The sequence below is a fragment of the Echeneis naucrates genome, chromosome 18, assembly GCF_900963305.1.
Source record: "Echeneis naucrates chromosome 18, fEcheNa1.1, whole genome shotgun sequence".
Taxonomy (NCBI): domain Eukaryota; kingdom Metazoa; phylum Chordata; class Actinopteri; order Carangiformes; family Echeneidae; genus Echeneis; species Echeneis naucrates.
Genome location: NC_042528.1, coordinates 1,246,727 through 1,271,009, shown reverse-complemented (window position 1 = coordinate 1,271,009; position 24,283 = coordinate 1,246,727). Strand labels below are relative to the sequence as shown.

At 43.2% G+C, this 24,283-nt stretch overlaps 2 protein-coding genes across 7 annotated transcripts in view; both read right to left on the bottom strand.

The window, feature by feature from the left end:
- Nucleotides 1–4,875, bottom strand: part of dysf (dysferlin, limb girdle muscular dystrophy 2B (autosomal recessive)) — a 44,459-nt gene extending 39,584 nt beyond the window's left edge. For 5 of the 6 annotated variants that reach the window (XM_029526971.1, XM_029526973.1, XM_029526976.1 and 2 more), the window contains exon 1: nt 4,646–4,875. In XM_029526971.1, coding sequence (XP_029382831.1) covers nt 4,646–4,733 — 88 coding nt within the window. In that variant the 5' untranslated portion in view covers nt 4,734–4,875. Of the gene's footprint in view, nt 1–2,573; nt 2,832–4,645 lie in introns of those variants that run through there. The other variant, XM_029526974.1, reaches the window with a different exon arrangement.
- A 916-nt stretch (nt 4,876–5,791) lies between these two features.
- Nucleotides 5,792–24,283, bottom strand: part of znf638 (zinc finger protein 638) — a 39,979-nt gene continuing 21,487 nt past the window's right edge. The window contains exons 29-60 of the mRNA XM_029526915.1: nt 21,441–22,292; nt 20,337–21,332; nt 18,877–18,938; nt 18,495–18,716; nt 18,110–18,408; nt 17,730–18,004; nt 17,426–17,554; nt 17,226–17,324; nt 16,970–17,004; nt 15,707–16,689; nt 15,399–15,632; nt 15,265–15,299; nt 15,001–15,138; nt 14,725–14,853; nt 14,581–14,619; nt 14,366–14,491; nt 14,164–14,290; nt 13,910–14,071; nt 13,793–13,827; nt 13,427–13,591; nt 13,206–13,340; nt 13,042–13,080; nt 12,804–12,944; nt 12,596–12,684; nt 12,477–12,500; nt 11,811–12,312; nt 8,320–11,656; nt 8,136–8,240; nt 7,759–8,043; nt 7,556–7,672; nt 7,349–7,470; nt 5,792–7,031 (exon numbers count right to left, since the gene is read on the bottom strand). Coding sequence (XP_029382775.1) covers nt 6,957–7,031; nt 7,349–7,470; nt 7,556–7,672; nt 7,759–8,043; nt 8,136–8,240; nt 8,320–11,656; nt 11,811–12,312; nt 12,477–12,500; nt 12,596–12,684; nt 12,804–12,944; nt 13,042–13,080; nt 13,206–13,340; nt 13,427–13,591; nt 13,793–13,827; nt 13,910–14,071; nt 14,164–14,290; nt 14,366–14,491; nt 14,581–14,619; nt 14,725–14,853; nt 15,001–15,138; nt 15,265–15,299; nt 15,399–15,632; nt 15,707–16,689; nt 16,970–17,004; nt 17,226–17,324; nt 17,426–17,554; nt 17,730–18,004; nt 18,110–18,408; nt 18,495–18,716; nt 18,877–18,938; nt 20,337–21,332; nt 21,441–22,292 — 10,113 coding nt within the window. The 3' untranslated portion in view covers nt 5,792–6,956. The remainder of the gene's footprint in view (nt 7,032–7,348; nt 7,471–7,555; nt 7,673–7,758; nt 8,044–8,135; nt 8,241–8,319; nt 11,657–11,810; nt 12,313–12,476; nt 12,501–12,595; nt 12,685–12,803; nt 12,945–13,041; nt 13,081–13,205; nt 13,341–13,426; nt 13,592–13,792; nt 13,828–13,909; nt 14,072–14,163; nt 14,291–14,365; nt 14,492–14,580; nt 14,620–14,724; nt 14,854–15,000; nt 15,139–15,264; nt 15,300–15,398; nt 15,633–15,706; nt 16,690–16,969; nt 17,005–17,225; nt 17,325–17,425; nt 17,555–17,729; nt 18,005–18,109; nt 18,409–18,494; nt 18,717–18,876; nt 18,939–20,336; nt 21,333–21,440; nt 22,293–24,283) is intronic.

Below are 24,283 nucleotides of genomic sequence, written 5' to 3'. Positions count from 1 at the left end.
TTTCTGTGGCTTCCTGTAACATGAAGTTCTTAGCTCTGATTTCCTGGCCGTCGGGCACTGACAGGATGCCGGGCGTAAGAGGGACTAATAAACTGCCATTCACTACTGATGACCCTCTTATCTCGCACACAGACGCACAAGAATGTGAACGATCACACTGGGGGCATCTATCAGCGTTTCAACTTGGTTTAAGGTGAGGAGGAGGAATAAAAACACGCACAGGTTGGGATGTTCTTTCCAGATGAAAGGAAGCAGACACAATAACTATTGTCTGATTTCACAAACTCATTCAGTTCCACTGAATTAACACAACAACACAAAAGATACACACACACTATACAACAGCGTTTAATTGTTTTCTGTTATATTTATTTTTGATCTCGTTTTCCCGCTCAATGACCGTCTTCTTTCTGATTGGTTAGTTAAGTGTCATATGACGCCATCCTATTTGTCAGGACGCTAATTGAGCGTAATTGTTGACTTTTGGTAGGAAAGTCTGCATCAAACTAACCACACACAGAAAGGTTGTTTCCAGTTTTCCTCAGTAACTCACCCAACCTCACACACCGACACCAGTGACCCTCCGTTCCTGGAAGATCTCGAAAAACACCCCCACCCATCCACATGGTGTGTGTGTGTGTTATTGGAGTGAGCGTCTCGCAGAGGAGAAGTGGCACAGCGTTAACTTCCTGGTGGGTTCCGCTCGGCACTGGTTCTGTCATGAGCCCAGAATAGAACAGACTGTGATCCCCCCAGGGCCCAGCCTGATGATCCCATTGGATCCAGGGAGAACAGCCACTGTGACTTATTTATCAAGTGAGACATCCTCAGAACGAGGAGTTTGTCCTGCTGGGTCCAGACTATAATTAGCTCAGGACAGGGGTAGCAGGGTTGCCAGTTTTTATTTCGGGTTTTGACAAAAGAACAACACTTTGTCCGGAAATCCTGCTTTCAGCTCACAAACATCAGCACATGTTGTCACATTTAATCACATACACACATGCACATTCATTCAGCTGCAAGAAGAGCCGGATATTACCAACAACTGTTGCTAAAACTAAATTCAGCCAGTTTCCTTTAAGTTAGGAACGTCCCAGAATTCCTGGTGCTCCGTTCACAGAATCTACGTTTTCTAAAAGTGCTGTCAGTTGAAACTTTATAAAGCTGCAACAATCAGACAAAAGGTTCAACCACAGAGGAGTAAAATAGGTTTTATTCAGTTTTCTCTCCCTCCTTCAGCTTCTTCGGCTGATAATCATCACACTAATTGCTATAAACGGACATGTTATCTGTGTTTCAGGAGGGAAGGAAACATTCTCGCTGCTCCAAATTCCTCAAGTTGTTGAGTCCCAGAAAAAACAAATAACCTCAAAGGGCAGCAGAAAAATTTCAAATGTGAAAAATGCCACAGAAATGATGATGAATCTTCATTTCTGCCAAAAGGGACAAAACAGGAAAAAAAATGATTCTGTGTCCGTCCTCAGACAACCAGAAACCAATCAGGAGCCCTCAATTAACAGATCAATTAATAAAATGAATTGACAACCGTTTTGGTGCTCGATTAATCATTTAAATCTTTTGCACCAGATTCTGAGCTGTGAAGATTTGACAGAAGCAGGTTGAGCAGGTCTCTCAAATCTTAAAAGGGGCCACTGGAAGAAACCTGATAAAGCTTACGGTGTCAGACGGTGGCAGAACTAGATTTTATATGTCAAACTTGAATCTGGGTGAATCTGGATCTGCTTCTGGCTTTAAACTGTCCCCGTCTTCACCTCAGAGGGGATTTTGGGATGAGAGCAGAATCTCAGCCAAGTTTTGGGCAACAAGGTTCCCACAAGTAACAGAAGCTTGTGTGTGATGGCACCAGGAAGCGGCGCTGGGACAAAGGCAGGAAGTACCGAGCGGCGCTCACCTTATTAAGACCTGGACTCAAAGCACAACAATAAACTGACAGGTAGCCAGGTCGCTCCAGCGTCAGCCGTTTGGTATCCCCCAGGGCGGTTTAACCAGATGTTTCCTTAAGGGCAACTTCCCACAATCCAACACTCTCCGATACACACTCAAGATAAATTTGTGTACAATTTCAAAGAAATCCGAGCCTCCCAGGGTGGAAATTTGAGCTCCTACGGATGCTGAGAGTAAATTCATGATGTTCTGCGGGGACAGAAGGTTTAAATCGAGGCCTGAACTCGTCTCTCAGTGACCTCAGGTGTCATTCAGCAGTTGCCATTGGATACGCCCACCCTGAAACATTTATTTTTAAAGCCTCTTTTTCAGCCCCGGGTCAAATAAGTCCAGCATCAACGCAAACCTACAACTCTTTGTGCCTTCAGTTCTTGTCTTTCAGAGCACAGACACACAACTGTCAAAAGAAAAATAATGATGGAGACCAAACCCAGAGCCAATGAATCAGAACGCTGCCTCATAACTGGCATTTAAAAATGTAGTGATGAGGCCAAAAGATTTGGATTTAAAGAAATCCTTGAACAAAGAAAGGAAACTCCCAGTCTCAGCTGCTTCTGTCAACACGGGATGAATTTCTGCCTTATTTCCTCCCACTGAGATGATCTTACCTCTGAACGTGACACTGGCCAGCGGGTCGGAGTGTCTCAGGTTGTTGGCTCGTTGGAGAAGGCAGCGTAACATGACCAAAGCTTCAGCTGAGTCCAAAAAATCTAAGTAAGTCACTCAGGTGATTCGCTTCTCCAGGGGAGATCCAGAGCTGGAGGTGGTCTTAGTTACATGACCAGAAGAGCTTTGAGGCAGAAAGGGCCACCAAAACTGGCAAACCAAAGACCAGTGAGAGGCGGGAAAGGAAGGAAGGAAAAAAAAAACAAACAAACAAAAAAAACTGTTCAATCAGATTCTTCTTCTTCTCCAAAATGGAAAGATCTAATGATCCTCAGCCTGTTTCCTGTTCGAGTCTTAAACTACAAAATAAAAGCTTTTTCTCCAGAAAAAGCCAGCTTCTCTCCGTCCGAGTCGCTCCAACACACTGTTCATGTCGGGAGTTCAGACACACCTCATCCAGAGGAAATCTCTTCATTTCCTGTGCTCCTTTCCTCCCTTGTCTCCTGGCTCTTTCTCTATGTTTCCTTCATCTTTGCTTCACAATTTGGCAACAGATTCTCTTCCTCACTCCAGCGCAGTCTCTTTAATTTGTACATTTCCAGAAATGACTTAATAAAAGAAAGAAAAAAAACCCCCAGCAGATTTAACACAGAATGGCTCAGTTAGAGTTGTTTGCTCCAAAACCTAAAGGGATGAAACAAAGTCAAACTCAACTGGAGCATCTTTTCAAGGACTTTTCAAAGACTCCCTCCTTCTAGATAAAAGACAAGCTCAAGGACCAAATGATCCCTGAGGAGGATCAGGGATCAGGTCAGGTCAACAAATCCTCAGCTAAAGACTGAAGCATCAAGGGATTAACAACTGAACCCTGCAGGAGCCAAAAGGGGCGACAAGGCAGACGCTCAGTGAGAGGCTGCCACCTGCAGACACGAAGCAGGGCATGCACACCCTGCAGTCCGACCACTCCATCAAACAAAACAGGCTGTGAATTTTTAATCAATAAATCATTTAATAATGCTTTATTTTTCAGCTCTGTGTCGATGTGTTGGAAACCCAGAGCTTCCAAAAGTGAAACTCGTGGTTTGTGTGTGAACAGAAGCTGCTGAAACGGGACTGGGAGCATCGTGAGACACTAAAACGCTCCACTTCCTGTGAGGAATACGGGAGGTTTAAAGGCTGTGAAGGTATGACGAGGCAGAAAACTGAAGAAAAGGGGTTTTTCATTTGATTTCATTTGTTTCAGCAGAAGAAATGATGCAGCAGAGACAAAACCCAGCTCTAAGACAGATCAGATATCAGGTTGAAGCCAACAAGAGGACAGAAAATCCTGCAGCTGAGTGACGTTTTCATGGTTCATCAGTTTATCGGCCGCCATCACAAATTCAGTGAATTCCAGGCCAGATTTCTGAACCTGCAGGTTCAGAAACACAACAGCGTGTCTCTGTGTGTACACTTATAAACTGTAGACTGTGTTGTAGCTTCACAGGGAAACTTTTGTGCAGCAGCTATCATGAGTTCATGACACATTTAGTCTGAATGAGAAAACTCATTCTGCTCTTTTATCGGTCTCTACGTTAGTCACAACTGAACTGGATTCCTTTATTTAGGGACTCTGCTTTCAGCCTGCTGGACTCTATTGTACTGGACACACATACTGCAGGAGAGAGAGGGGATAAGCTGCTGAAAGAGCAGCAGTGGCCCCACTCTGCTGAACACACACACTTAAAGCTCCACCATAACGTCAGATTAGTTTTCATTTTTGTGAGAGAGAAAGCTGAAAAAAAAAAACCAAAAAAAAAACAAAACAACCAAAAACAAGTTTCTGAATCTCATTTAACCTGCTCTTCAAAAAATATGTTTCAGCCTGAGGGGGCAGATTTTATCCCCATCCATCATTTATCCCCCAAATCAGCCTTTTCTCTGCCACACCCCAAACAGACTGGAAGCCATGAAAGACGACAGGCAGAAGCTTTCCAATAATAACCCCTCAGCTGTTGGGGGGGGGCAGTGTGACACAAGCAGTTCGTTGTTTGTCCATAAACTTTACATCCAAACACACACACTCCATCCCTACCTTCATAGATGACTTGGCAGTAGGCATCACTGATATCATCATCCGGCGTCTGCAGACGTTCTGCACACAGAATAAACACACGGAGCATGGCTCAAACACACACACAGCTCAGCTCGGTTAAATCCCCCCAGTCGGCACCATGAGGTCCACGACAAATCCTTAAAACGAGGAGAGAGAGGCACAGAGAATTAATAGGGACAGAGAGCGAGTGGTAGAGCTGCAGCTCTCAGCTGTCTCCACCACCACACCGCACAAAGCCTCCCTCTCTCTCACACTCAAGCAAGGGCGAGCAAGGTGCACTGGCTGACTCATGCACAACACACACACAGCCTTCAATCACAACTGGCTTAAAGGGCCAGAAACACACACACACGCACACACAAATGCCTTCACACACTTAACAATGCGTACCCTGTCGACCCTGTCGACTGAAACCACACACACACACACAGAGGAGGAGTGTGTGGGGACAAACACGCTTGTTGGTGCAGATTTTTATTGGAGAGACACACAAATGTCCCACACACACTCCAGACTGATGTCTGTCCACATTTGAGCTAATTCTCCAGTAAAACCACTAAAACTCTGGGTGAAGCCAGCAGATGGAGAGTGTTGAGCACAATAACCAATAAATCGTGAGGTCAACCTCCAATCAGCCATAAGAACCTCAGACATTTGGAGTTTATACGAGTTTAACGCTTCATGTCATCTTTACAGCTAAGTTTTATTAAAGGAGAAAGGGAATTTCAATTAGTATCCTGTGACCTTTTGACCCGTTAAGGTCAAAGATTTTTCACTTTCACATCATCTAGAAAAAAGGAATGGTCAAAGTGAGGAAGGGAAATGTTCGGACACATGCATGCATGGTGGCAGACTGAGGGGGGCATTTCTGCTGCTCCTCTATTTATAGTGCGACCCTCTGGGCTTTAGTTATGTCATCTGCAGGAAGCAGAAGGGCAGTAATGAAAATATACAAGTGGATCTGAGTGTTTGTCTTGAGTCGACAAACATTAAATCAAATTAATAAGAGTATAATCTCATATGTCTAAAACTGTAAACTAATTAAATAAAGACATGCTGGAAAAATACATTTGTCATAGAAAGATTGTGCTCTATAACAAAAGGAAAAGTTCAACGGTTCAGAAACTGAGAGACACAGAGTTTTATTAAAGATATTTTATAGAAACAGAACAAACCAAACTGTACAACAGAAATATAGTCACATGTTGGACCCTTGTTTAAAGAAAGTAATCTTTTTCCATATCGGGGGAAATAAAGACCAATTTAAAGGCGAGCTTTCATTACACACAATGGGATCAGCTCAAAAGCCTGAATCGGCAAATTTCATTAGGCACCTTTTACGATTTTATTCAAATAAATGGTCAAATAAGTGAACTGACGTGGGACCTTATATTAAAACTCATTTATTGTGATTTACTGAGAGATGTGGTGTTGGGCATTATAGAATTAACAGGAAGTGACAGAAGTCAGCATGTTTCTCTTCCACTGTTGGAGAGACGCCATCCTCTTCCTGAGGATGGCGTCTGAACCGCAGATCTTGGGAGTTTCTATCTGGTTTGAGTGTAAAATTAGGAACAAACATCCAAACAAAAATAAATAAATAAAATTAATTCATTAAGGTTTCTTTCCAGCCACGACTCTGATCAGAAGTTTGACAGCTGCGCACATCAAGATAAATTCTTCAGCCGGTGCTTCTTAAGCCATCTGACTAACCTAACTATGATGTGAGAAAATTTAATTCATGATTGTGTGTATTAGAGGAAACAGACCTGTTCTTGTTCCTCTTTGGGACGTGAATCACATGATCCATCTATGTTGTGTTTCTGTTTCCATTCTATTTTGTTGCGTTTTTCTCTCAATGACCAAAAATCTAAAAATGGTTAATTGCAGCAGAGTAACAAACGTCTGGAAAATAGCTGCCGCCCAGGTTCACCTAGTATTTACCAACAAATGCAAAAATTAAAAAAAGCGTCTAAATTATTGTGTTTGTTACTTATTGAATAAAACTAAACTGTAAAGTTAGAGAGAGTTTGAATCCCACATGGATCATCTAAACTAAAATATTTGTATAATTTGTGAAAATGTAATTAATACTAAGATCATAGAAGGTGCCGGGGAACATTTATTTGTCAGGCCACTGTGACAATTATGGCTTATTTTACACACCGATTTCTCAAGTAAACTCTGATACAGTAGATTCAAATGTTTCATGCGTTCAGTTGTACATTTTTCACATTTTTATCTCAAAAACAAAACAAAAAGTTAAACGCCAAAGCTGCTTAAGTCTGGATTAGGTAGAAACAGAGCCTTCAGAATTTTGTCTTGAACCTCTTGATGATTTTTGTTGGAGCTTCTGGTAGTGTTTCTGAAAAAAAGAAGGTGAAGAGCACAGCGATGTGAGGTGATGTGTGTGTTTGTGTGTTGACTCCCTTTGACCTCGTTTAGAACAGTTTAATGATCTACGTCCACAGTCTCACACGGATCAATGACCTCTGAATGTGCAGAGGCCAAGTGACTGTGCTGTAGTTTGTGAAATTAATTCAATCTGCACATATTAGATGTATAAATAATCACATTCCATTGAACATCATGTGAATATTGTGTTCTGTGGTTGGATTCTTCTTTTTGTGTAGCAGTATTCAGCGGGGCTTCAGGCCACATTCATTGTGTGTCTGTGCGTACCTGCAGGTTGTTGTAGTGTCTCTGGCTGCTACAGTGGAGCTCCTTGGCGGACTTCTCATTCAGGTAGAAAACGCAGCAGAGATTACAGAAATATCCAGATTTAGGAACAACAAACTCCTGACCTGAAGAGAAACAGAAACACAGTTTAACGAATACGTGGATAATTTCAAATTTAATTCCTGGTAAATAAAATGGGCTTTTCCTCACCGAGGGGGCTGTTGGGGCTGAAAGGCGGCAGTTTGATGTCAGCAGTAACAGAGGGAGACTGAGAACGAGCTCTCTTTGCTTCAGGGCCAATGAGTTCCTTCTTCCTTTTAGTCACAGCTGGAGAAGAAGAGCAGAGGAGAAGTCAAAGTCTGACAGTTTTCTTGTTTCGAGCTTCATTTGCAGCTCTAAATACTGGAGCGTACCGTTTGTCCTGCTCTGTCTGTCTTTGTCCTCCTCTCCTTCTTCCACACATCCTTCCAGACTCTGAGTCTCCAGCTGCAGGTCCTGCCCTGCAGAGGGAGCAGCGATGTCGCCTTGGCTCGGCCTTTCCTCCTCGGCCTTCTGGATCTCCTGCTGGCCGTCACCTGACAGCGTTGATGGATCTTTGTCCAGTGATGAAGAGGCGTCGAGTGAAGTGGGAGCTGATTCCAGTTCTTCTTCTCTCTCATCTTGTGCACCAACTTTTTTCCCTCTGGTAGATTTTCTCACTGCGGTAAATGTCAGTACAATATTTAGCACAAACTAAAAGTACGTAATCAGACTGGCAGCTGTTACAGAAGTGTGCGTGTGTGTGTGTTACCAAAGGACTGTTTGGTCCTCTTCTTGGCTTGGATCCTCGTCCTGCTGGCTTTCTTTTCTTTCTCCTCTTCAACCTTATCGAGCGTCACAAAGTTCGCCCTCTCCTCTAAATTAGTATAATAAATAGGTTAAATATTGTGGTCACAACACAATTATACCTGTTAGCTGAAGGCAGAGTAATCCACCTGTGTTGTCGTCGTGTTTGTGTTTGCCAGCTCTTGAGGTTTTTGGTGTTTCTTCTTCATCGCCACCTGCTTCGTCCTCCTCTTCTTCTTCTGCGAATTCATCCAGAGTGACGAGCATCTGCAGCTCTCCCTCCGTCATCTCACCATCCCATTCCTGATCCTGCGTCAGTTTTTCTTCCCCAATCTCATCTTCTCCCACCTCATCCAGAGTTACCAGCTCCTTGATGTCCACCTTCACCTCTTCCTCTTCCTTCTCCTCCTCCTCCGTCATCTTTGGGCCTCCCCCTCTTCCTCTGCTGCTCCGACTCCTTTGCTCCTTCTCTTCTCTCTCCCTGGTCTTTCTCTCTTCCCGCTGTTTGGCGAGCTGCTTCTCTTTGGCGGCAGCTTGCCTCTTCCTCAGTTCTTCCTCTTCGGCTGTGTCGTCGGGGTAATCCTCTTCCTCCTCGCTGACTTCATCCAGGTTCACCAGAGTGTTTCTAGTAGCCGTCTGATTCTTCTTCCCTGCTGCTGTTGCAGTACCACGTCGGGGTGTTACTTCTTGTTTCTTGATGTCTGTGTTGCTCGTTCTTTCCTTCGTGCTCCCCTCAGATCTGTCTGCATCGTTTATCTCCTCGTTCATCATCACGTTTTCAGCTGCTTCCACGTCATTAGAGCTGCATGTTGGTGTGTCCCCTTTCGGATGAGAGTCATCTTTAGTTTTACATCTTTCCTTCATCCTTTTACTGGAAACTTTGGGGTTCAGCAAATCTTCTTGAACTTGATCATCTTCCAGAGAATCTACAATCTGGTAGAGTGGCTCCTCCTCCTCACCTTTGGTTAATTTGTTCTTCTTAGTTGGCTTGTTGACATTTCTCGCACCGTGTGACTGTTCTGTGGAAGAATGGCTGTCCATCTCGTCTTCCACTGAATCAAGAATCTGATACATCACCTCGTCTTCATCAGGCCCTTTTTCAGAGGCACCTTTATTGTCCTTCTGTGTGACGACGTCTTTTTTAGTTGATTTGAGCACTTTCTTTGGTCTTCCCCTTTTTGCTTTTCCTACCTTAGCAGGCTGGTCATTCTTGATGTCGTCCTCCACAGAATCTAATATTTTATAGACTGATTCCTCTTGACTTTCTTCTTTCACAGTAACATCGCTGTTCCCTGTCGACGTGCTGTCCATTGGAGGCTCTTTCTCCTCTTTCTTCAGAGTTTTTTCTTGTGGTTCTCCAGCTGGAATCTGTCTCCTCTTTGTTGGTGTGTCCTCTTTTATTGCCTTCCCATGTGGAGAAACTCTTTTCGTTGTTTTTCCACTTCTCCCTCGGGTCGATCTGGTCATAACTGTGGCTTCTTCAGCAGGAGTCTCTTCCTCCACTGAGTCTAAAATTTCATAAGAAGCCTCCTCTTCTCCACCTAGATTTTCAGATGTCTCACTGATATTTATTTGATCCTCTGTCTTTCCTCTGGCACTCCTTCTTCTACCAGACCTTTCTGTGGGGATTGCTTCTCGAACTGAGTCGTCTTCAACAGAATCTACAATTTCATAAACCATCTCCTCAGTGATCGGTTTGTTCTCTTTGAGTTTTTCAGAAACTCCTGCGGTGGTCTCTGTGTTTGTTTGCGTTTCATGTTTTTTAACTGCCACGTCCCGTTTCTTTGGTGATTTCTTGTCCTCTACCTGTTTGGATGCTCTGGTCCTGGGGCTGCTCCTCTTTGATGAGCCATCATCTTGTCGAGCAGTCAGCTCCACTTTCTTGATTCTCTTTTCCTTGTTGTCAGATTCAGACTCAGTAGTTGTTGGCTGATCTTCCACTGAATCTATAATTTGATATGTTTCTTCCTCTTCTGTGTTTTCTTCTTTCATCTGACTGCTGGGTGTTTCAAGTTTGTGTCCATCTTCTTCAACCAGGGTTTGATCATCGATGGAATCTAATATCTGAAATGTTTCTTCTTCAGTCACATCACTGTCATGGTCTTTTAGAGCAGCTTTGTCATCATGGACTTGAACAGGCTGGTCTTCATCATGATGGATTTGGTCTCCAGGCTTTTCCAGGTCTTTGTAGGATTCTGCAGAATCGATTTGGCCTTCGATGTCGTCTTCTTTTCCTTTTGTCTTCTTTCCGTCTGCCTTGTCACTTGGACGTTGTTGACTAGCTGTATATACAGTTTGGAAACTATCTGCGTTATTTACTTCGTCCTTTTTAATAACTGCATCTTCGACTGCTGCTTTATCATCAGCTTTATTGACTGCTTCAGTTGCATCATCCTCAGACAGCTGTTTTACTGTTGAACCGTTCTCTTTAACCATACAACCATTCTCTTGAAGCGCAGCTCTTTGTTCTTCAAAAGCACCATCCTCTGCTTGACAGGAAACACCCATTTCCTTTTCACTGCAGTCCTCAAGGCGGGCTTTGTCTTCATCGTCCACACTGTCCAAGACCTGCCTGTCTAAGTTAATCTCTGTCTCAGGTTCTGGCAGCTGGGCTTCAGAGCTGTTTACTTGGTCCCCATCACCCATTTGTTCCTCTGTTTGGTTATCAAGTGAGTCAAGGGTGGTGCAGTTTTCACCGTCCTCTTCCTCCTTCGTTTGTTTGCCAGACACTTCTTCCTTTCCCTTCTCCAGGTCGGTGATTGTATTGTCTTCCTCCTTTAAAATCTGGGCCTGAATCAACTCTAACCCCTGTCCCTGTGCAGGTAGATGCATGTCTGATGACGTTTCTATTTTTGTCTGTGACTCAACAGTTTTTGCAGCAGTGCCCTCTGCTGACACCTTGTGGTCAGACTTTGCTTCTGTGTTCTCTGCAGCTTTTAGTTCTCCAGTCAATCCAGAAAGGGTCATGATCGATGCCTCAACAGCTGCTGCTGACGCTGTCTTTTCTTTTTCAAGTGCTGAAGATGATGATTGCGTTTTAGGTGCTTTGACAGTAGACTTAGTTTTGGTCTGTTGTGCTTTCTGACCAGGGGATGAGGAGGTCAGAGGAGATGGTGAAGAGGAGGCAGAGGTTTTCCTGACACTGCCAGAGGATGAGGGTTTCTTCATGGATTTGGTGGGTCCAGAGGAGGTGAAGTTAGAAGACTGTCTTTTCTTCATGGACACTTTAGCTGGCTTGGATGAGGCAGGTGAAGAAGATAAGGATCTGGTCGGGGTTTTTTTGGCAGTGGACAGCACACCTGAATCTCCACTCTCGTCATTCCCTTTGGAGGACTTTGTTGGGGATGAGCTGCTCTGGTGGTCTGGGCTTCTGTCTTCCATATCATCACCAACTTCATCAACAGTGACAAAATCCTCAAAGTTGAAGTTTTCATCAAAAAAGTGAAAATCTGGAGAAAGAGTGTCTGCTGTAAAATCCTCTTGATCCTGGATCAGCAACAAAGAAGGGGTTTATCTCTGAAACAACTGGCTTGTTCAACAAAACTTACATGTTAGTTCATATTTCTAAAACAATTCACTATTGTGAATATTCACCAATAAGATGACAGATCAAACCATTGGGCGTTGAGGATTCACTCACCTCTGTCTGTTGACAGTGTGTCTGTTGTGCTCTGTTTAGTCTGTGCTGGTGAAGTGCTGCTGTGAGGGCAATGAGTGTGTCCTGGTCAATGTGAAGAGGTTCTGTGGCATTTTCTTCAGACTTGACCAGACTTGTGGCTGAGAGCGTCGGACTGGAAACCCCGGGAAAGCTGGTTCCATCAGCAGAAGTAGCTGTTGTTGACGTTTCCTCCCTCTTTTCTTTTGCTTTTCCTGCATCTTCAATTGCCCCCCCGATCTCAGTTCCTGGTTTCTGACAGTCTCCTTCCTTTGTGAACTCACTTGTGGAAGTGGAACTTGGTCCTGATTCACAACCAGTGGATCCAGCAGGGAGACTTGTTTGCAGCGGATTCTGAAGCCCTTCAGGAACTTTAGAAGGAGTTTGGGTCGGGGGCTTGGCTTTGGGAAGAACCTGTCCTGTGTCCTGTTCCAGGTGGATTTTGGTCTCCCTGGAGTCTTCAAGTCGCTGTTTTAGGCTCTTCAGTCTGAAGTCAACACACACATGGGTTGGGATGGGTTTTTAGATTTCAAAATAACACAGTTTTTTCTTCTTTCAAATCAAACTGTAACAGTGATAAACATTTTTAACCAACACTCTGGCGTTTGGAAATATAGTTGAAGTAAAATTAAATTCTAAATGTGTACTCACGGCTCCAAATGTGGAACTTTAGTCCTGTGAAGAGAGGAAGAATGAAATGGTCAGTCATGATGTGAGAACAGGGGATCCAAAAATAACAACATGTTTATCCATAGTAAGAAAACACACACCCTCTTAAGTTTCTGAATACAAAGTGCGACATGTTGAACTTCTCCACCACGTTTGTGACACCACTGGAGTCAGCCATCTCAACACATATCTAAGGAAGAAAACAGCAACAAGTCATGAGGATCATCTACATTCAAGAAAAACTGTGTCACAACAATCTGTCCACACCAAAATGTGAAGAGTGAAACTTTTGTTGTGTTATTTTCGTACCCGGTTGGCAAGTGGCAGGAAGTTGGCGTAAGGAGCGATGGATGACACCGCCTCCATGACCTCCTGGATGAGATCCACCTTTGTCTCAGAGATCTCCACACAGAGCAGCCGCTCCTCCAGAGAGTCCAGATCCAGAGTACACTGAAGGAAAAGACAACAATCAGCTGATGCTGAGAAGCAATGAAATGAAAAGCTATCCTTTTTTTCCTCATTTGGAAATTACTGATAAACGACTTACAGCGTTGCTCCATTTCATCAGAGTTTTATACATCAACTCCTGCAAAAAAGACAAGTCACAAACAACAACGCTGTTACGTCAAGGAATCGGATCAGTGTGAGATTAACTGGGCAGACTTCAGGATGGAGAACCAAGAATATCGTGGATCAGCTGAGTGTCCGTACCTCACTGGGTTCAGGAGCCATGTGCTCCAAGACAAAATGGACATTCAGCAAGGAGCCTCTGACAGAAACCGGATTTTTTATGTGATCTCGGACAAAATTCGAGCACGACGTCCAGTCGCTGAAATAAACAAAAGCCTGGAGAATAGAGGAAGAATGTTATGACAGATATGACTCAAACAAAAAGTTTCATGTAGTTACACTAAACAGCATCTTCTCCTCACCCTCCTCTGCAGTGTCAGGACTATGATGTTGTAGTACAGGGAGTGAAGAGTTTGTTTGGGGAAGTACGGCCACACCAGCTTAGCAAAGTCCTCATGTTTGTAGTTTCCCTCTGGCAAACCGGTGAACATGACTGTGGGGAATATAGTTCCATGACGGTTGACCCTCTATGGAAAAGACACAAATTTTAAAGACAAATGTTCAATTAATACCTTTTTTAAATGTATTCCCAATTTATAAGAGTTTTAGCTTTGAATCAAATTCTTTGTTTGCTGGTTTTCAGACAAATATCATGTAAATAAAAAAATATATATATAAAAAAGAAAAACTACTAAATGTTAAGGCAGGTATGGGAAAATTCTCCTTACCGTGATATCTTCATTAACTCTGACTGTCAGCGTATCTAGTGGAGTGAAAATAGGAAAAAGTCAGTTTCCTTAGTAAAACGCCAACATGGTTCATTTTATCTCCAGCTGATTTCCTACCTGGGATGATGAACCACGGGGACATGGTGGGAAACAAAAAGGGGCTACTGGCCAACGTGACCCAAAATGGTGAAACGCTGCCACGTGGCACCCCAAACTTTGTTGCTGGGATAGTTGGCCCGGCTGCAACATCTGGGATAGCGTTCGCTGCAAGTCTTGGTGCTGTGAGAAAAAAAACAAACAAACAGGTCGAGTGATTTATTTGAATATATCTGAAGCGCGACCACAGCTTTCATTTTTGACACAAGACTCACGTAGGGCTTTACAGCCGCTGTGTGGGACTTTCAGCCTGCAGACTTTGTGAGCAGGGGCCTGTTTCAGGAGGCTGTACCAAACTCCGAGCCGATCGGCATCACGATTGGACTCAAATTCTACAAACACCTGGAACACACACAGGACAGGTAAGACAACCAGGAAGTCTGATGAACACGTGAACTTGTGCATTTATGTTCTTACCTTGTTGAGCAGAGGCATGAAGTTTCTGACAGATCCGATTTTATTCAAAGATTCCCTGAGCTCTTTAGCCTCGCTTGGTGAGATGTTCTTGATGTAGATTATACTTCCTCCATCATCAAGCACCGGCTGATTTAACAACAAGTGAGTACATGTGAGTTTAGTTATAATTTTTACATCCAAGTCTCATAAAAACTTTGGTGAAATCAGTTACTTACTGAATTCATCTGTCTCATCAGCGATTTATAAAACCCAAGCTGAAACAAAAACATCAGAGCAGGCAGAATGAAATATACTGCACATCAACAAATGTATATAAAAATCTGTCATGAGAAACAAAGCAGTGCCATGCATATGCGTACCGGTGTCATTGCCATGTCCTTGCTCACTACCTGCACCATCAGTTTGGACATTTTCAGACTCAAATGTCTCCTTCTGACGGACTTCATCAGCTCCCTCATGTTCTCGATCGTTGGCATCATAGCAAACGCCTAAGGAAGAAAACAAAACTGTATCATCATCTTTACTTTCAAATTACATACATGGTTTTGTAGTAACATTACTGTGGAGTTGAAATCAGTCTGAGTAACAATAAACAAATAAAATTTACACAGGTTGAATTAATAAGTGGCACCTACCATGCAGATCTGAGGAATAACATAAATGTTTTCAGCTTTATATTCAAATCCAAATGGAATGAGTAGCTTGGCAAGGTCTTCCTCTGTGTAGCTAACAAATTTGTACTTTGGCAAGTTGTTTATGACCAGCACCTTCTTCTGAATAGAAAAAAAGAGAGAAACACCCTTTTGAGAACATTTTAGTAGAGACAGAATAATACTGTAAAAGAAAAAAATTATTCCAATAGTACAGTAATCCACACAAAAGGTTTAGGAAAACCTTACTTTTGCAAAGAAGCAGTTTTTCATCTTGAAGCATGCTGCAAAACACAGACAGAAATATGAATTATGATCACATACAGACATTTCGAATTGACACTGTCAATGAATCTCATGAGCCAAGAATATCTCTTCCTTACGGAGTTTATATTGTGCCAGGTGCTTTTCCATCATCTCCCCAATCGTCACATGAGTAGCTGCAGCTGAAGAAGGCGAGGTTGGTCCCGGTTGCCGTTTGGTCACTGCCTCAGCTGTTGGCTCTGTTTTGGCAGAAGTGCCACTATCAGTTGAAACTGTTGAAATATTGCTGACAGCTTTTGAGACATCCTGGGCCGATGAGGGATCCCCATGGGTCTTGGCGGTAAATGCAGGATCTTCAAAAGGAGTAAAATTTGTATTGGTATGACACAGAGCCAAGGCAACTTACATGGAGGAGTCCATCACATACCTTTGTGTTCCATTTTGGTCTCCACCTTTTCGACTGTCAGCGGTGCCTCTGATGCTCCTTCAGTTGAGGCTGATGCAGACTGTTCCTGGATTTGTGAAGTCCTCGTCTTGGTCTCCAGCTCTTGTACAAGAGGCTCTGGTTCTATCGCAGAGCTCTGCTGGACTTGTGATGAAACTTCTTGAGTTCCAATAGTGGTCTGAGGGCTCTGAGCTTGAATGTCTGATGGTTTAGGAACTGCTTCTGTGCTCTGAGATGGAACAGCGGAAGGTTCCGGTGGAGACGTATCCTGTTTGGTCTCATCTGAACAGGTTGGCGGTTGAACCTCACTGGATTTTTCTGGTACAACCTCTGTATTTGTTCGTTTTTCCTCAGCACAATTTTCAGCTTCCATGGGCTCTGCCACTTCAACTGCAGTTTCTCCAAGCTCCATAGGCTCAGCATCTTTGGCCTCTTTCATCTCAACATCAGCTGTAAAAGGTTTTTCGTGGCAATTCAATTCAGAAACTGCTGCACTTCCAGTTTCAACAACCTTGGCTTCCATGGTTACTACAGACTTTAAAGTTTCAACATCCGGGCAGTCTTCTGACTTGACTGGCACATTTGTGTCTTTTGCAGCCGTTTCTTCCATCTTTTCCTCCGTCAAAGCTCCCACTGCAGTCAAACTGTCCTCTGATGTTGTGGGTTTCTGGGGAGTTGAGATTTTCGTGATTTGGGATTTCTGCTGCTGAACACTTTTTATAGTTTTAGCTTTCTGCAGGTTTTTGACATTTTTCATTTTGGAAACCAAACCCTTTGCTTTAGTGAGACTTGCTGAGCCTTTAGCTTTTGCAGCAGATTTCTTATTTGCGAGTTTGCCTGTTGGTACTTTTTTGGCTTTAGGGGATAAAGATAAAGGTTTGGTAGGACAATTAACCTTTGTGGGGTCAATGATGGTGGTGGATTTATTGTCTTTGGATTTGGAGACATTGGAAATCTGCAGTTTTCTGTGAAGAAAAGAGAGTTTCATCATTGTCAAATAAAAGAATTGTAATGTTTTCTTATGGTCTTCGCCATCAAATGACCTTCTTGTGTAACCAATAATCTTTTTTCTAATTAAAAACAACAGGTGGATAACGTGGATAATGCCTTTGGAGTTTACAGAAAAATATTAATAAACTTGTGCATTTATAAATATTAATTTACCTGCTAATTTATGTCTAAAATAATTTATAGCATATTAATATTGGACAAGTCATAAAGAGGTCTGTGTGAAGCAAAACCTACTTCTCAGGAGCCGTCTGTTCCTTAGAAACAGCATCCTGCAAACAAACCAAATGAGATTTGTTATTTTAAATTATCTGAGGATTAACACTGTCACCAAAATACAGATGTGTTGATAAACCAAGTCAGGTCCTGCTCTCTGTGCTTCAACAAAATTAGTTCGAAATGAAAACTAAAACTGTTATTCATTGTGGTGTTCATTATTATATTTCACATTGAGTTTGGTGATAAAGAGAGTAAGACCAGAAAAGCACGATACCCTTTCGCTGGCAACATTCACTGGCATTCCGTTCATGACGAGGCTCTTCAGGCTCTTCAGTTTTTTTGCGTCTTCTTCTTTCTCAAAACACACCACTGCCTGCGTGTAAACGTACATATCCAACATAAATAAGTTTGGGTTACTACTGTTCAAGACTCTCTCAGACTGTTCAGGAAAAATTGAACTGTCTCCAGACATACCTCCAGTTTGGATCGATACAGTATGACTGATTTTGTCTTTCCAAACTGCTCCACAGCCGTGACCACATCGTTGTGAGATAGAGAAGTACGAATCCCTTCTAGTTTCACAAAGGTCGGAGCTTTACAAACCTGAGTAAAAGACATCAAGACTCGGTCATCAAGAACTGATCAAATGTCCAAGGTTAAGTATAATTTTCTGCTGATGTCACTGACCTAAATGTTATGTTACAAGAGGCAAAGAGGAAAATAATTATTGACCAGTGATACAATATTATGATATTTTCACAGAGACACATGCACCAACCTTCGGCCTTGTAGACACACTTGCCTTCTGCTGACTGGGCTTTGACTTCACAGCCGCTGTTTTGGTCTCCTTCTTTGCTCCATCTTTGTCCTCCACAGCAAAAGCAAAAGAGCCTTTTCCCGCAGGAGGAGAAACCAGGGGGCGCTTTCCCACTTTGGGTAATGAAGAAGAGGATGGTGATGACGATTTCATCTTAGCTAGCTCAGCCAGGAAGGCAGGAGCTAGAGTTTTTACCACTGTCTCCAGGTCAGACTCTTTTGACAGAGACTGGACAGCTAAAAGGACAAAAGCAGTGAACAGGGCAAGTAGTAAACAAATAATATTCTTTTAATATTTAATACAAATGACAAAAATTATTTATACTTGTTGTATGCTGATACCTGGTTTTTCCAGTAATTTCTTCGCCAGTGTCTCTGCATTGTTTGGTCTCTTCTGTTGAGGCGGTGACCTCTCTGACGATGTCTGTCTTTCCCGGCTCCTTCTTGGAGGTGATCGTCTCTCATCGACTCTCCTTGGGGATCCTCTTTCGCGGCTCCTTTGGGATGACTGCCAGCCTTCAGTCCGTCTTGGTGAAGGCCTTTTCTCATCTCTCCTCCTTGGTGAGGGTCGTCTCTCATAGCGCCGTGGTCGTGAGGATGAAGGGCCTTCGTGTCGTGGGGAGCGTGAGCGTGAGCGTGAACTGAGGTATGGACAAATTCAATTAACACTCAATTATGGCACTGTTATTTTGTCATTATTCCTATGACACTTTTGCGCCTCACAAACCTGCGACTGTATCTAGAGCCCTGTGGTGATCTCGATCGGCTGCGTTTGCCTCTTCTTTCGTGGTCTCGGGGCCTTCTGGGACTCTGCGAGCGGGAACGGCTTCCATGCCTGATCTTCTGGTGACGGTGTTGAGAAGTCTTGGCAGAAGTTGAGGACGAGGGCTTGGCGTCGTTACCTGTGGCACTGGGCTCAAGTTTTATCTCACCATTCCACTCTGGATATCTGCAGAAAACAAAACAATCAATTCTACACATTTATCAGCTACATCCAATATGGGGGTGGCATTCTCTTTCTGTTGTGTGTTTCCTCTGCAGTATGTTGGTGCATTTTTTCAAATAACAGTAATGTGGTAAATAATAATTAAAGGAAGTTAAAGACTGACTGTGCTCGGAGGATTTTACAGCTCTGAAGGTGAAGGCTGGTGTTCTGGTGGGAGATCCAATCCTAGATTTCCCCAAAAAAGAATAAATAAAAAATTAGATACACCTGATCACAACTGCTGTGAGCTTCAATATATTGGCATTGCAGAAGCTTTAAGGAAGTTCCTTAGATCTACAAAGCTCGTCCTGTTCAGAGTACCTAATTCCATTCCTGAACATTAAAATGCCGGACGAATAACTTTACATTTTTACATTAAGGTTGGAGGTTGTTGTATACAAATGATGGTTCCATAGTACCAGCAATGGTAAGATATACACATGGATGACACAATCCTTGAAATTAAATCCTTTAAGAAGTTTTACAATAACAGCAAACTCAGCCTAAGTCCAAGTCAACAAGTCTTTATCAATAAATATAACAAACAGGAGTTACAGTGCCATTAACAACCAAAATGAAAAGGTCTTCTTTGGTGTTGGACACCAAATCTGCGTCTTCATCTCATCTTGGCAGGTCACTGTCAGAATGGGAAGGACAAAACCACACAACATCTGGAGAAGAGGCAGGTGGATGTGATAACTGGTGAGCAGGAGCTGTCGCATCTTCATCACGAGCCAAATACAGGAGGAACAAATCTACAATACCGGTGGGGTGAATTAAAAAAATAAAATAAATGAAATCGCTGCTGAGTGTGATTGTTGAAGTACGATGGTCGCTGATGGGCTTCAAGTCCACTGAATTTGTTTTGTCTTCTTTTCTCCCAGACAAAGTAATATACTTAAGGTACAAAAAAGAAAAAAAAAACAGCTTGGCTCCAAAGTGCATCAATTAAAGCTTCAGTTAAAAGAAGATACAAACTGTACGTTCACTGACAGCATATATTCAAACTGAATACAGATATTAAAAAAGGGGGGGTGTAAATAGGCATCTTCCTTTATCTTCTGATGCACTGATTCTTTGACACCATGTTCATTCTGTCGTCCTGTGCCTGACTCAAAAGTCACTGTGACTCTGGTGACAATTAAACACTGAACTTCATCTGGCTAAACTAGACACCACCAGTCACACTGCTGTCCCAAGTCAGTCAGGTCAAGTAAATCAGAGAATATGGGTAGTGTGTAGCGTAGTGTGATAGTGTGTGCTTGAAACATTCTGGTCCAAAGTATTTCATTTTAGGTTCATGAAAGTCAGTGAAAAGGTTTGAACAATATTTCCCAAAATTTGCAATTTTTTTTTTTTTTAAACAAAATGGCACCAACTTAAGAGGTGACAGTGGACTTTAATGACATAACATTATTATTGACCCATTTAGATTAGAACAAAAAGTTCAGCTCCTTGTTTTTTTTTTTTTTATTTAAAATATTGCAGAACTTCCAAAAAGGAGGCTGAAAATGTAAACAGGTGTGTACAAATGGGCCACAATCTCCTAAAGGGAGAGAAAACAGGTTGCAGTTTTCCACTCACCTTCATATGAGTACATTCTTTGTAACACAGAGAACAGGTATGTGGAAAGACTCTCGGTGAGGCTGCTGCATAGTCATGCATCATGGCCGCTGTGGGCAGACCCTTGCAGATTGCCCTCTGCGGTTGCTTCTGCTGTGGAGTCACCATCTGGATGAAGTTCATCAGGTTCTGCGCCGGCTGCGGTGAAACTGGTGGAACGAGGGGCCGACCGGGAACAAATAGTGAATGCTGGAGGGAGTGAAAGGGATCCGAGTTGCTGGGGATGATAGACGCCGGAGGAATTTGCTGCTGAGCAGAAAATACTGGAGGCCAAATTGCTTGGCCCATTAGTGGAACCGGCTGCTTCTGGGCTTGTTGCTGCTGCTGTTGTTGTTTCTGCACGTGCGGTGTCTCCTGCTTCTTCGGCGGCTGTGTTTGCTTGTTCATCTGTTCAGCAACCACTGACCCTTTACCTTTGGTTTTACTTTGATTTTCACTGCCACTGGTGTTATTTCTGCCAATAAGCACAAGACCAGGTCTGGCAGGATGCACTCCGTGGTGCATGGGGTTGGATGGTGTGGTTTTAGATGCTGACTGGGGATTTTCTGTTGGTTCTTTCAAAGGAAGGACTTTGGAGGCTTCAGACTTGAAGGGTCTTATGTCTGTGTCTTTCTTCGGTAGAGATAGAGAGCTGAGGATCGATCTGGAAGTCTGGTTTGGTTGGCTCTGCATTCGTTCAGCTGGATCATTGCTCGGGGAAGCTACAGAACTCAGCTTTGAACTGTACGAAGAGTTGGTGAGAGAGCTCCCCTGAACCCGTGAAGAACCCAAAGCACTGCTTTTCACCTCTGTCGGGTTCATTTTTTGTGGTGGTTTTTGACTGTGACTGTCACTACTGTAAGTGTTCACCAACATCCTGCTGCCACTGGACCTTCCAATATCATCAACAACAGAATATTTGCCAGTATGTCCATAGTCAATCACTTTACTGGGCTTGAGGACAGCTGATGATATTTCCTCCTGGCTCAGAACTGCCCCGGCTGAACTATTCAACATGTCCCTTTCCGTCACAGACCTGGTGGGCTGGGGTTCAGGGTAGGGTTTGGACTGAACTGCACTTGTAGCTCTTTTGGCCTTCTGGATGCGGATTTGGCGTAAGATGAATGGCAGGTTGGCAGGGGTGATCTGGTCTTCAGGGTAGGAAATCAGATGTTCCAAGTCCTCTTTTTCAAGGCCAAAATGCAAAAGGATATTAGCGGCCGACTCTGAAGTGTACTTGGGGCGGCTTGACTTCGTTGAGGCCTCAGGCTTGTCTTGTACTGGATATTCATAGTCACCCAGCCCTGGAATGGACTGCATATCGTGTTCTCTTTCACCGGAGACACTAAACCTGCTGTCAGCACCGCCCAAAAAGTTGGATGAATCAGATGAATAAAATTTGGAGGAATCATCGGCAGTTGACCTTTTGTAGCTTGGCAACCAGTCCAAAGAGGTGCTGCCACCTTCAACATCAGGGTGTCTCTGTCCTCCAGAGGCAGAGGTTGAGGACATCGCATAGGACGACATCCCTGTGTCAGAAGAAGGAAACTCACTTCTTTGAGCACTTGTAAAGTGTGTGCCTGGGCCTGTGGGCTGATGCACTGGTTTGCCAAGAAACCTCACTTCTTCCCTGGCTCTGCTAATGTGCATGTCTACAGACCTCTCTATGTCCTCATCTATCAGGGTCCTACTCGGTTCAGGCCTGTAGCTGACAGACTGACCCAACAGAGGCGCGATCATTCCTGCAGAACTAGCAGAACTTGCAGAAGAGGTTCCAGAAGCACTGAAGCTTGTCCCAGGACCGAGGCGAGGTGACACCCTCCGGGGGTCCCTCCCTGCTTGAAAACTGTTGCGTCCATATTGCCCCTGGCTGGAACTTTGGTTCCCAGAGGCATAGGGGTTATATAGAGGGTTGGACATGTTGTTCTCAGTCTTCAAATATTAAGGGCATCGATGAAAGCAGCACATGGACAGGGAGGCGATGTGGATATGGAGGGAGCAGGTGTGATGACGCAATATTTCAAATTCCCGAGTCAACAACCAACAGTGAGAGTGTGGATGTTTATCCAATCAGGACTGAGCTCCCTATAAGCCATCCAAGTAGGAGGCTCATTAGGGGCCCAGGAGGAGGAGAAAGGACGCCAAACTCCAATAACAATGCAAAACTGAAAAGTTAAGAAAAACAAAGAAACTGGTTATTTGATGGTCCTGGACATCAGCATCTTGGTTGGATAAGATCCATCATCTGGAAGGTCATCTCTGGACTCGGACAATCTGGTGCTTCCTGTTGGATACAGATTCAGTCCCTCTTTTTCACTTCCTGGTCTTCACTAGCATGAAAGTAGAAGGGAGGCAAAAGCAAACAAAGCACAGATAAAGACAAAACAACATCATGTTTATTATGAGGAAGCATCCAGAACGGAGACAAATTCATTTATTTTCTTTCCATGCCGAAGTCTAGTGGAAAAATTTAAGGCTGGCACCAACAGAAAGAGAAATGCAGCTCAAAATTAAACATCTCACGACAAATTCCATTTCATCACATTATCAGATAAGTACTGACAATGAACCATTATTTCAATCAGACTGCACTAACCACAACTTTGATTAGGCAGTATAAAAAAGACTTCCCCAAATTGAGTCATAATGAGATTGATGTGATTTACAATGTGATGATCTGCAGATTATCTGTTTTATGATACAGAAATTTCCTCAAACGATGAATCAGAAGATGGGACTGAAACATTCCAATCAGGAAAAATCAAGGAGGGAATGTTTTTTCAATCTGAAATCCCTGCTGGCTATTGCATCCCAAATCTTTGCCGACAAAGTCACACTGAGAAGCCCCTTCTTTCCAAAGCTTTTCATTTGGATGAAAGAAAGAAAGAAAATGCTTTGGGTGAAGAATCCTGATACTAAAAATACATCAACTGAAAACACTATGAAGAACACTAGAAATAATTCCTGCATATTTGACAGATAACTTATTCCAAACAGCAACTTTGTAAGATACAAGTTGCTTTGGTAAATAACTAAATAAAAGTTCAATATAACAAGACATTTACATAGAGGTTGCTAACTTATGAGGGTCAAGTAAATGTAGACCCAGCTCTGCTGTCGTGGTGTAGCTTCTAAATTTAGAAGCTGCCAAACGTTACCCCCTCCCCTTTTAACAAAGACTCGTTCCATCAATTCACCTTGATGTTGAATTTGCCCAACTACACACTGAGGAGTTGGATAAGCAGCAGGACTGTGGGGGAGCTCTTTTCTGTACAAGCCTGAGCTCTATCCTCACAGTGCTGTCCTTTATTGTCAAATATGCTTGCTGGGACATTTGCCAGGTGTTGAGAAGAGCTGTCATCTGCATAGCACGTCATGATAAAACTGTTTTCATTGTCTTGAGGGCGAGGGCAAAAGACAGAGACAACACGTTCAGATGCAGTCCAACTCTTTACCAACTAGAAACCTTCAGTGCACACACACACACACACACACACACTTCACAAAGTCGTGATTTCGAAGTCATCATTTCAAGACTAATGAAACTGAAAGGACAGAGTAACCAAATGATGGAGCAGGTTCATCCACCTTCTCCGTGAAGGGGTAGATTTTATACAGAAAAGATGAGCACGTTTCGGTCCTATAAATAAAAATAAATAAAACATATGGACAGAAGCTCGTTGTCACTCCTGGTATTCCTCACGCTGCCTCGGTCACGTTATCTTCAATATAAAGTAACATTTCCATCCACGAAGTCACCACGTTTGAAAATGAAACACAATAAAAAGACCATTTTAAAGTCTTTGTCGTCGTGTCCGTGTTATCTGTATTAAAAATGCTTTAATAACCAAACGGAACCGGACACCTTCTCACCGTCATGCGTCACATGAGGACAGGTGTTTATCACGAACGGTTCACGGTTTACAGCA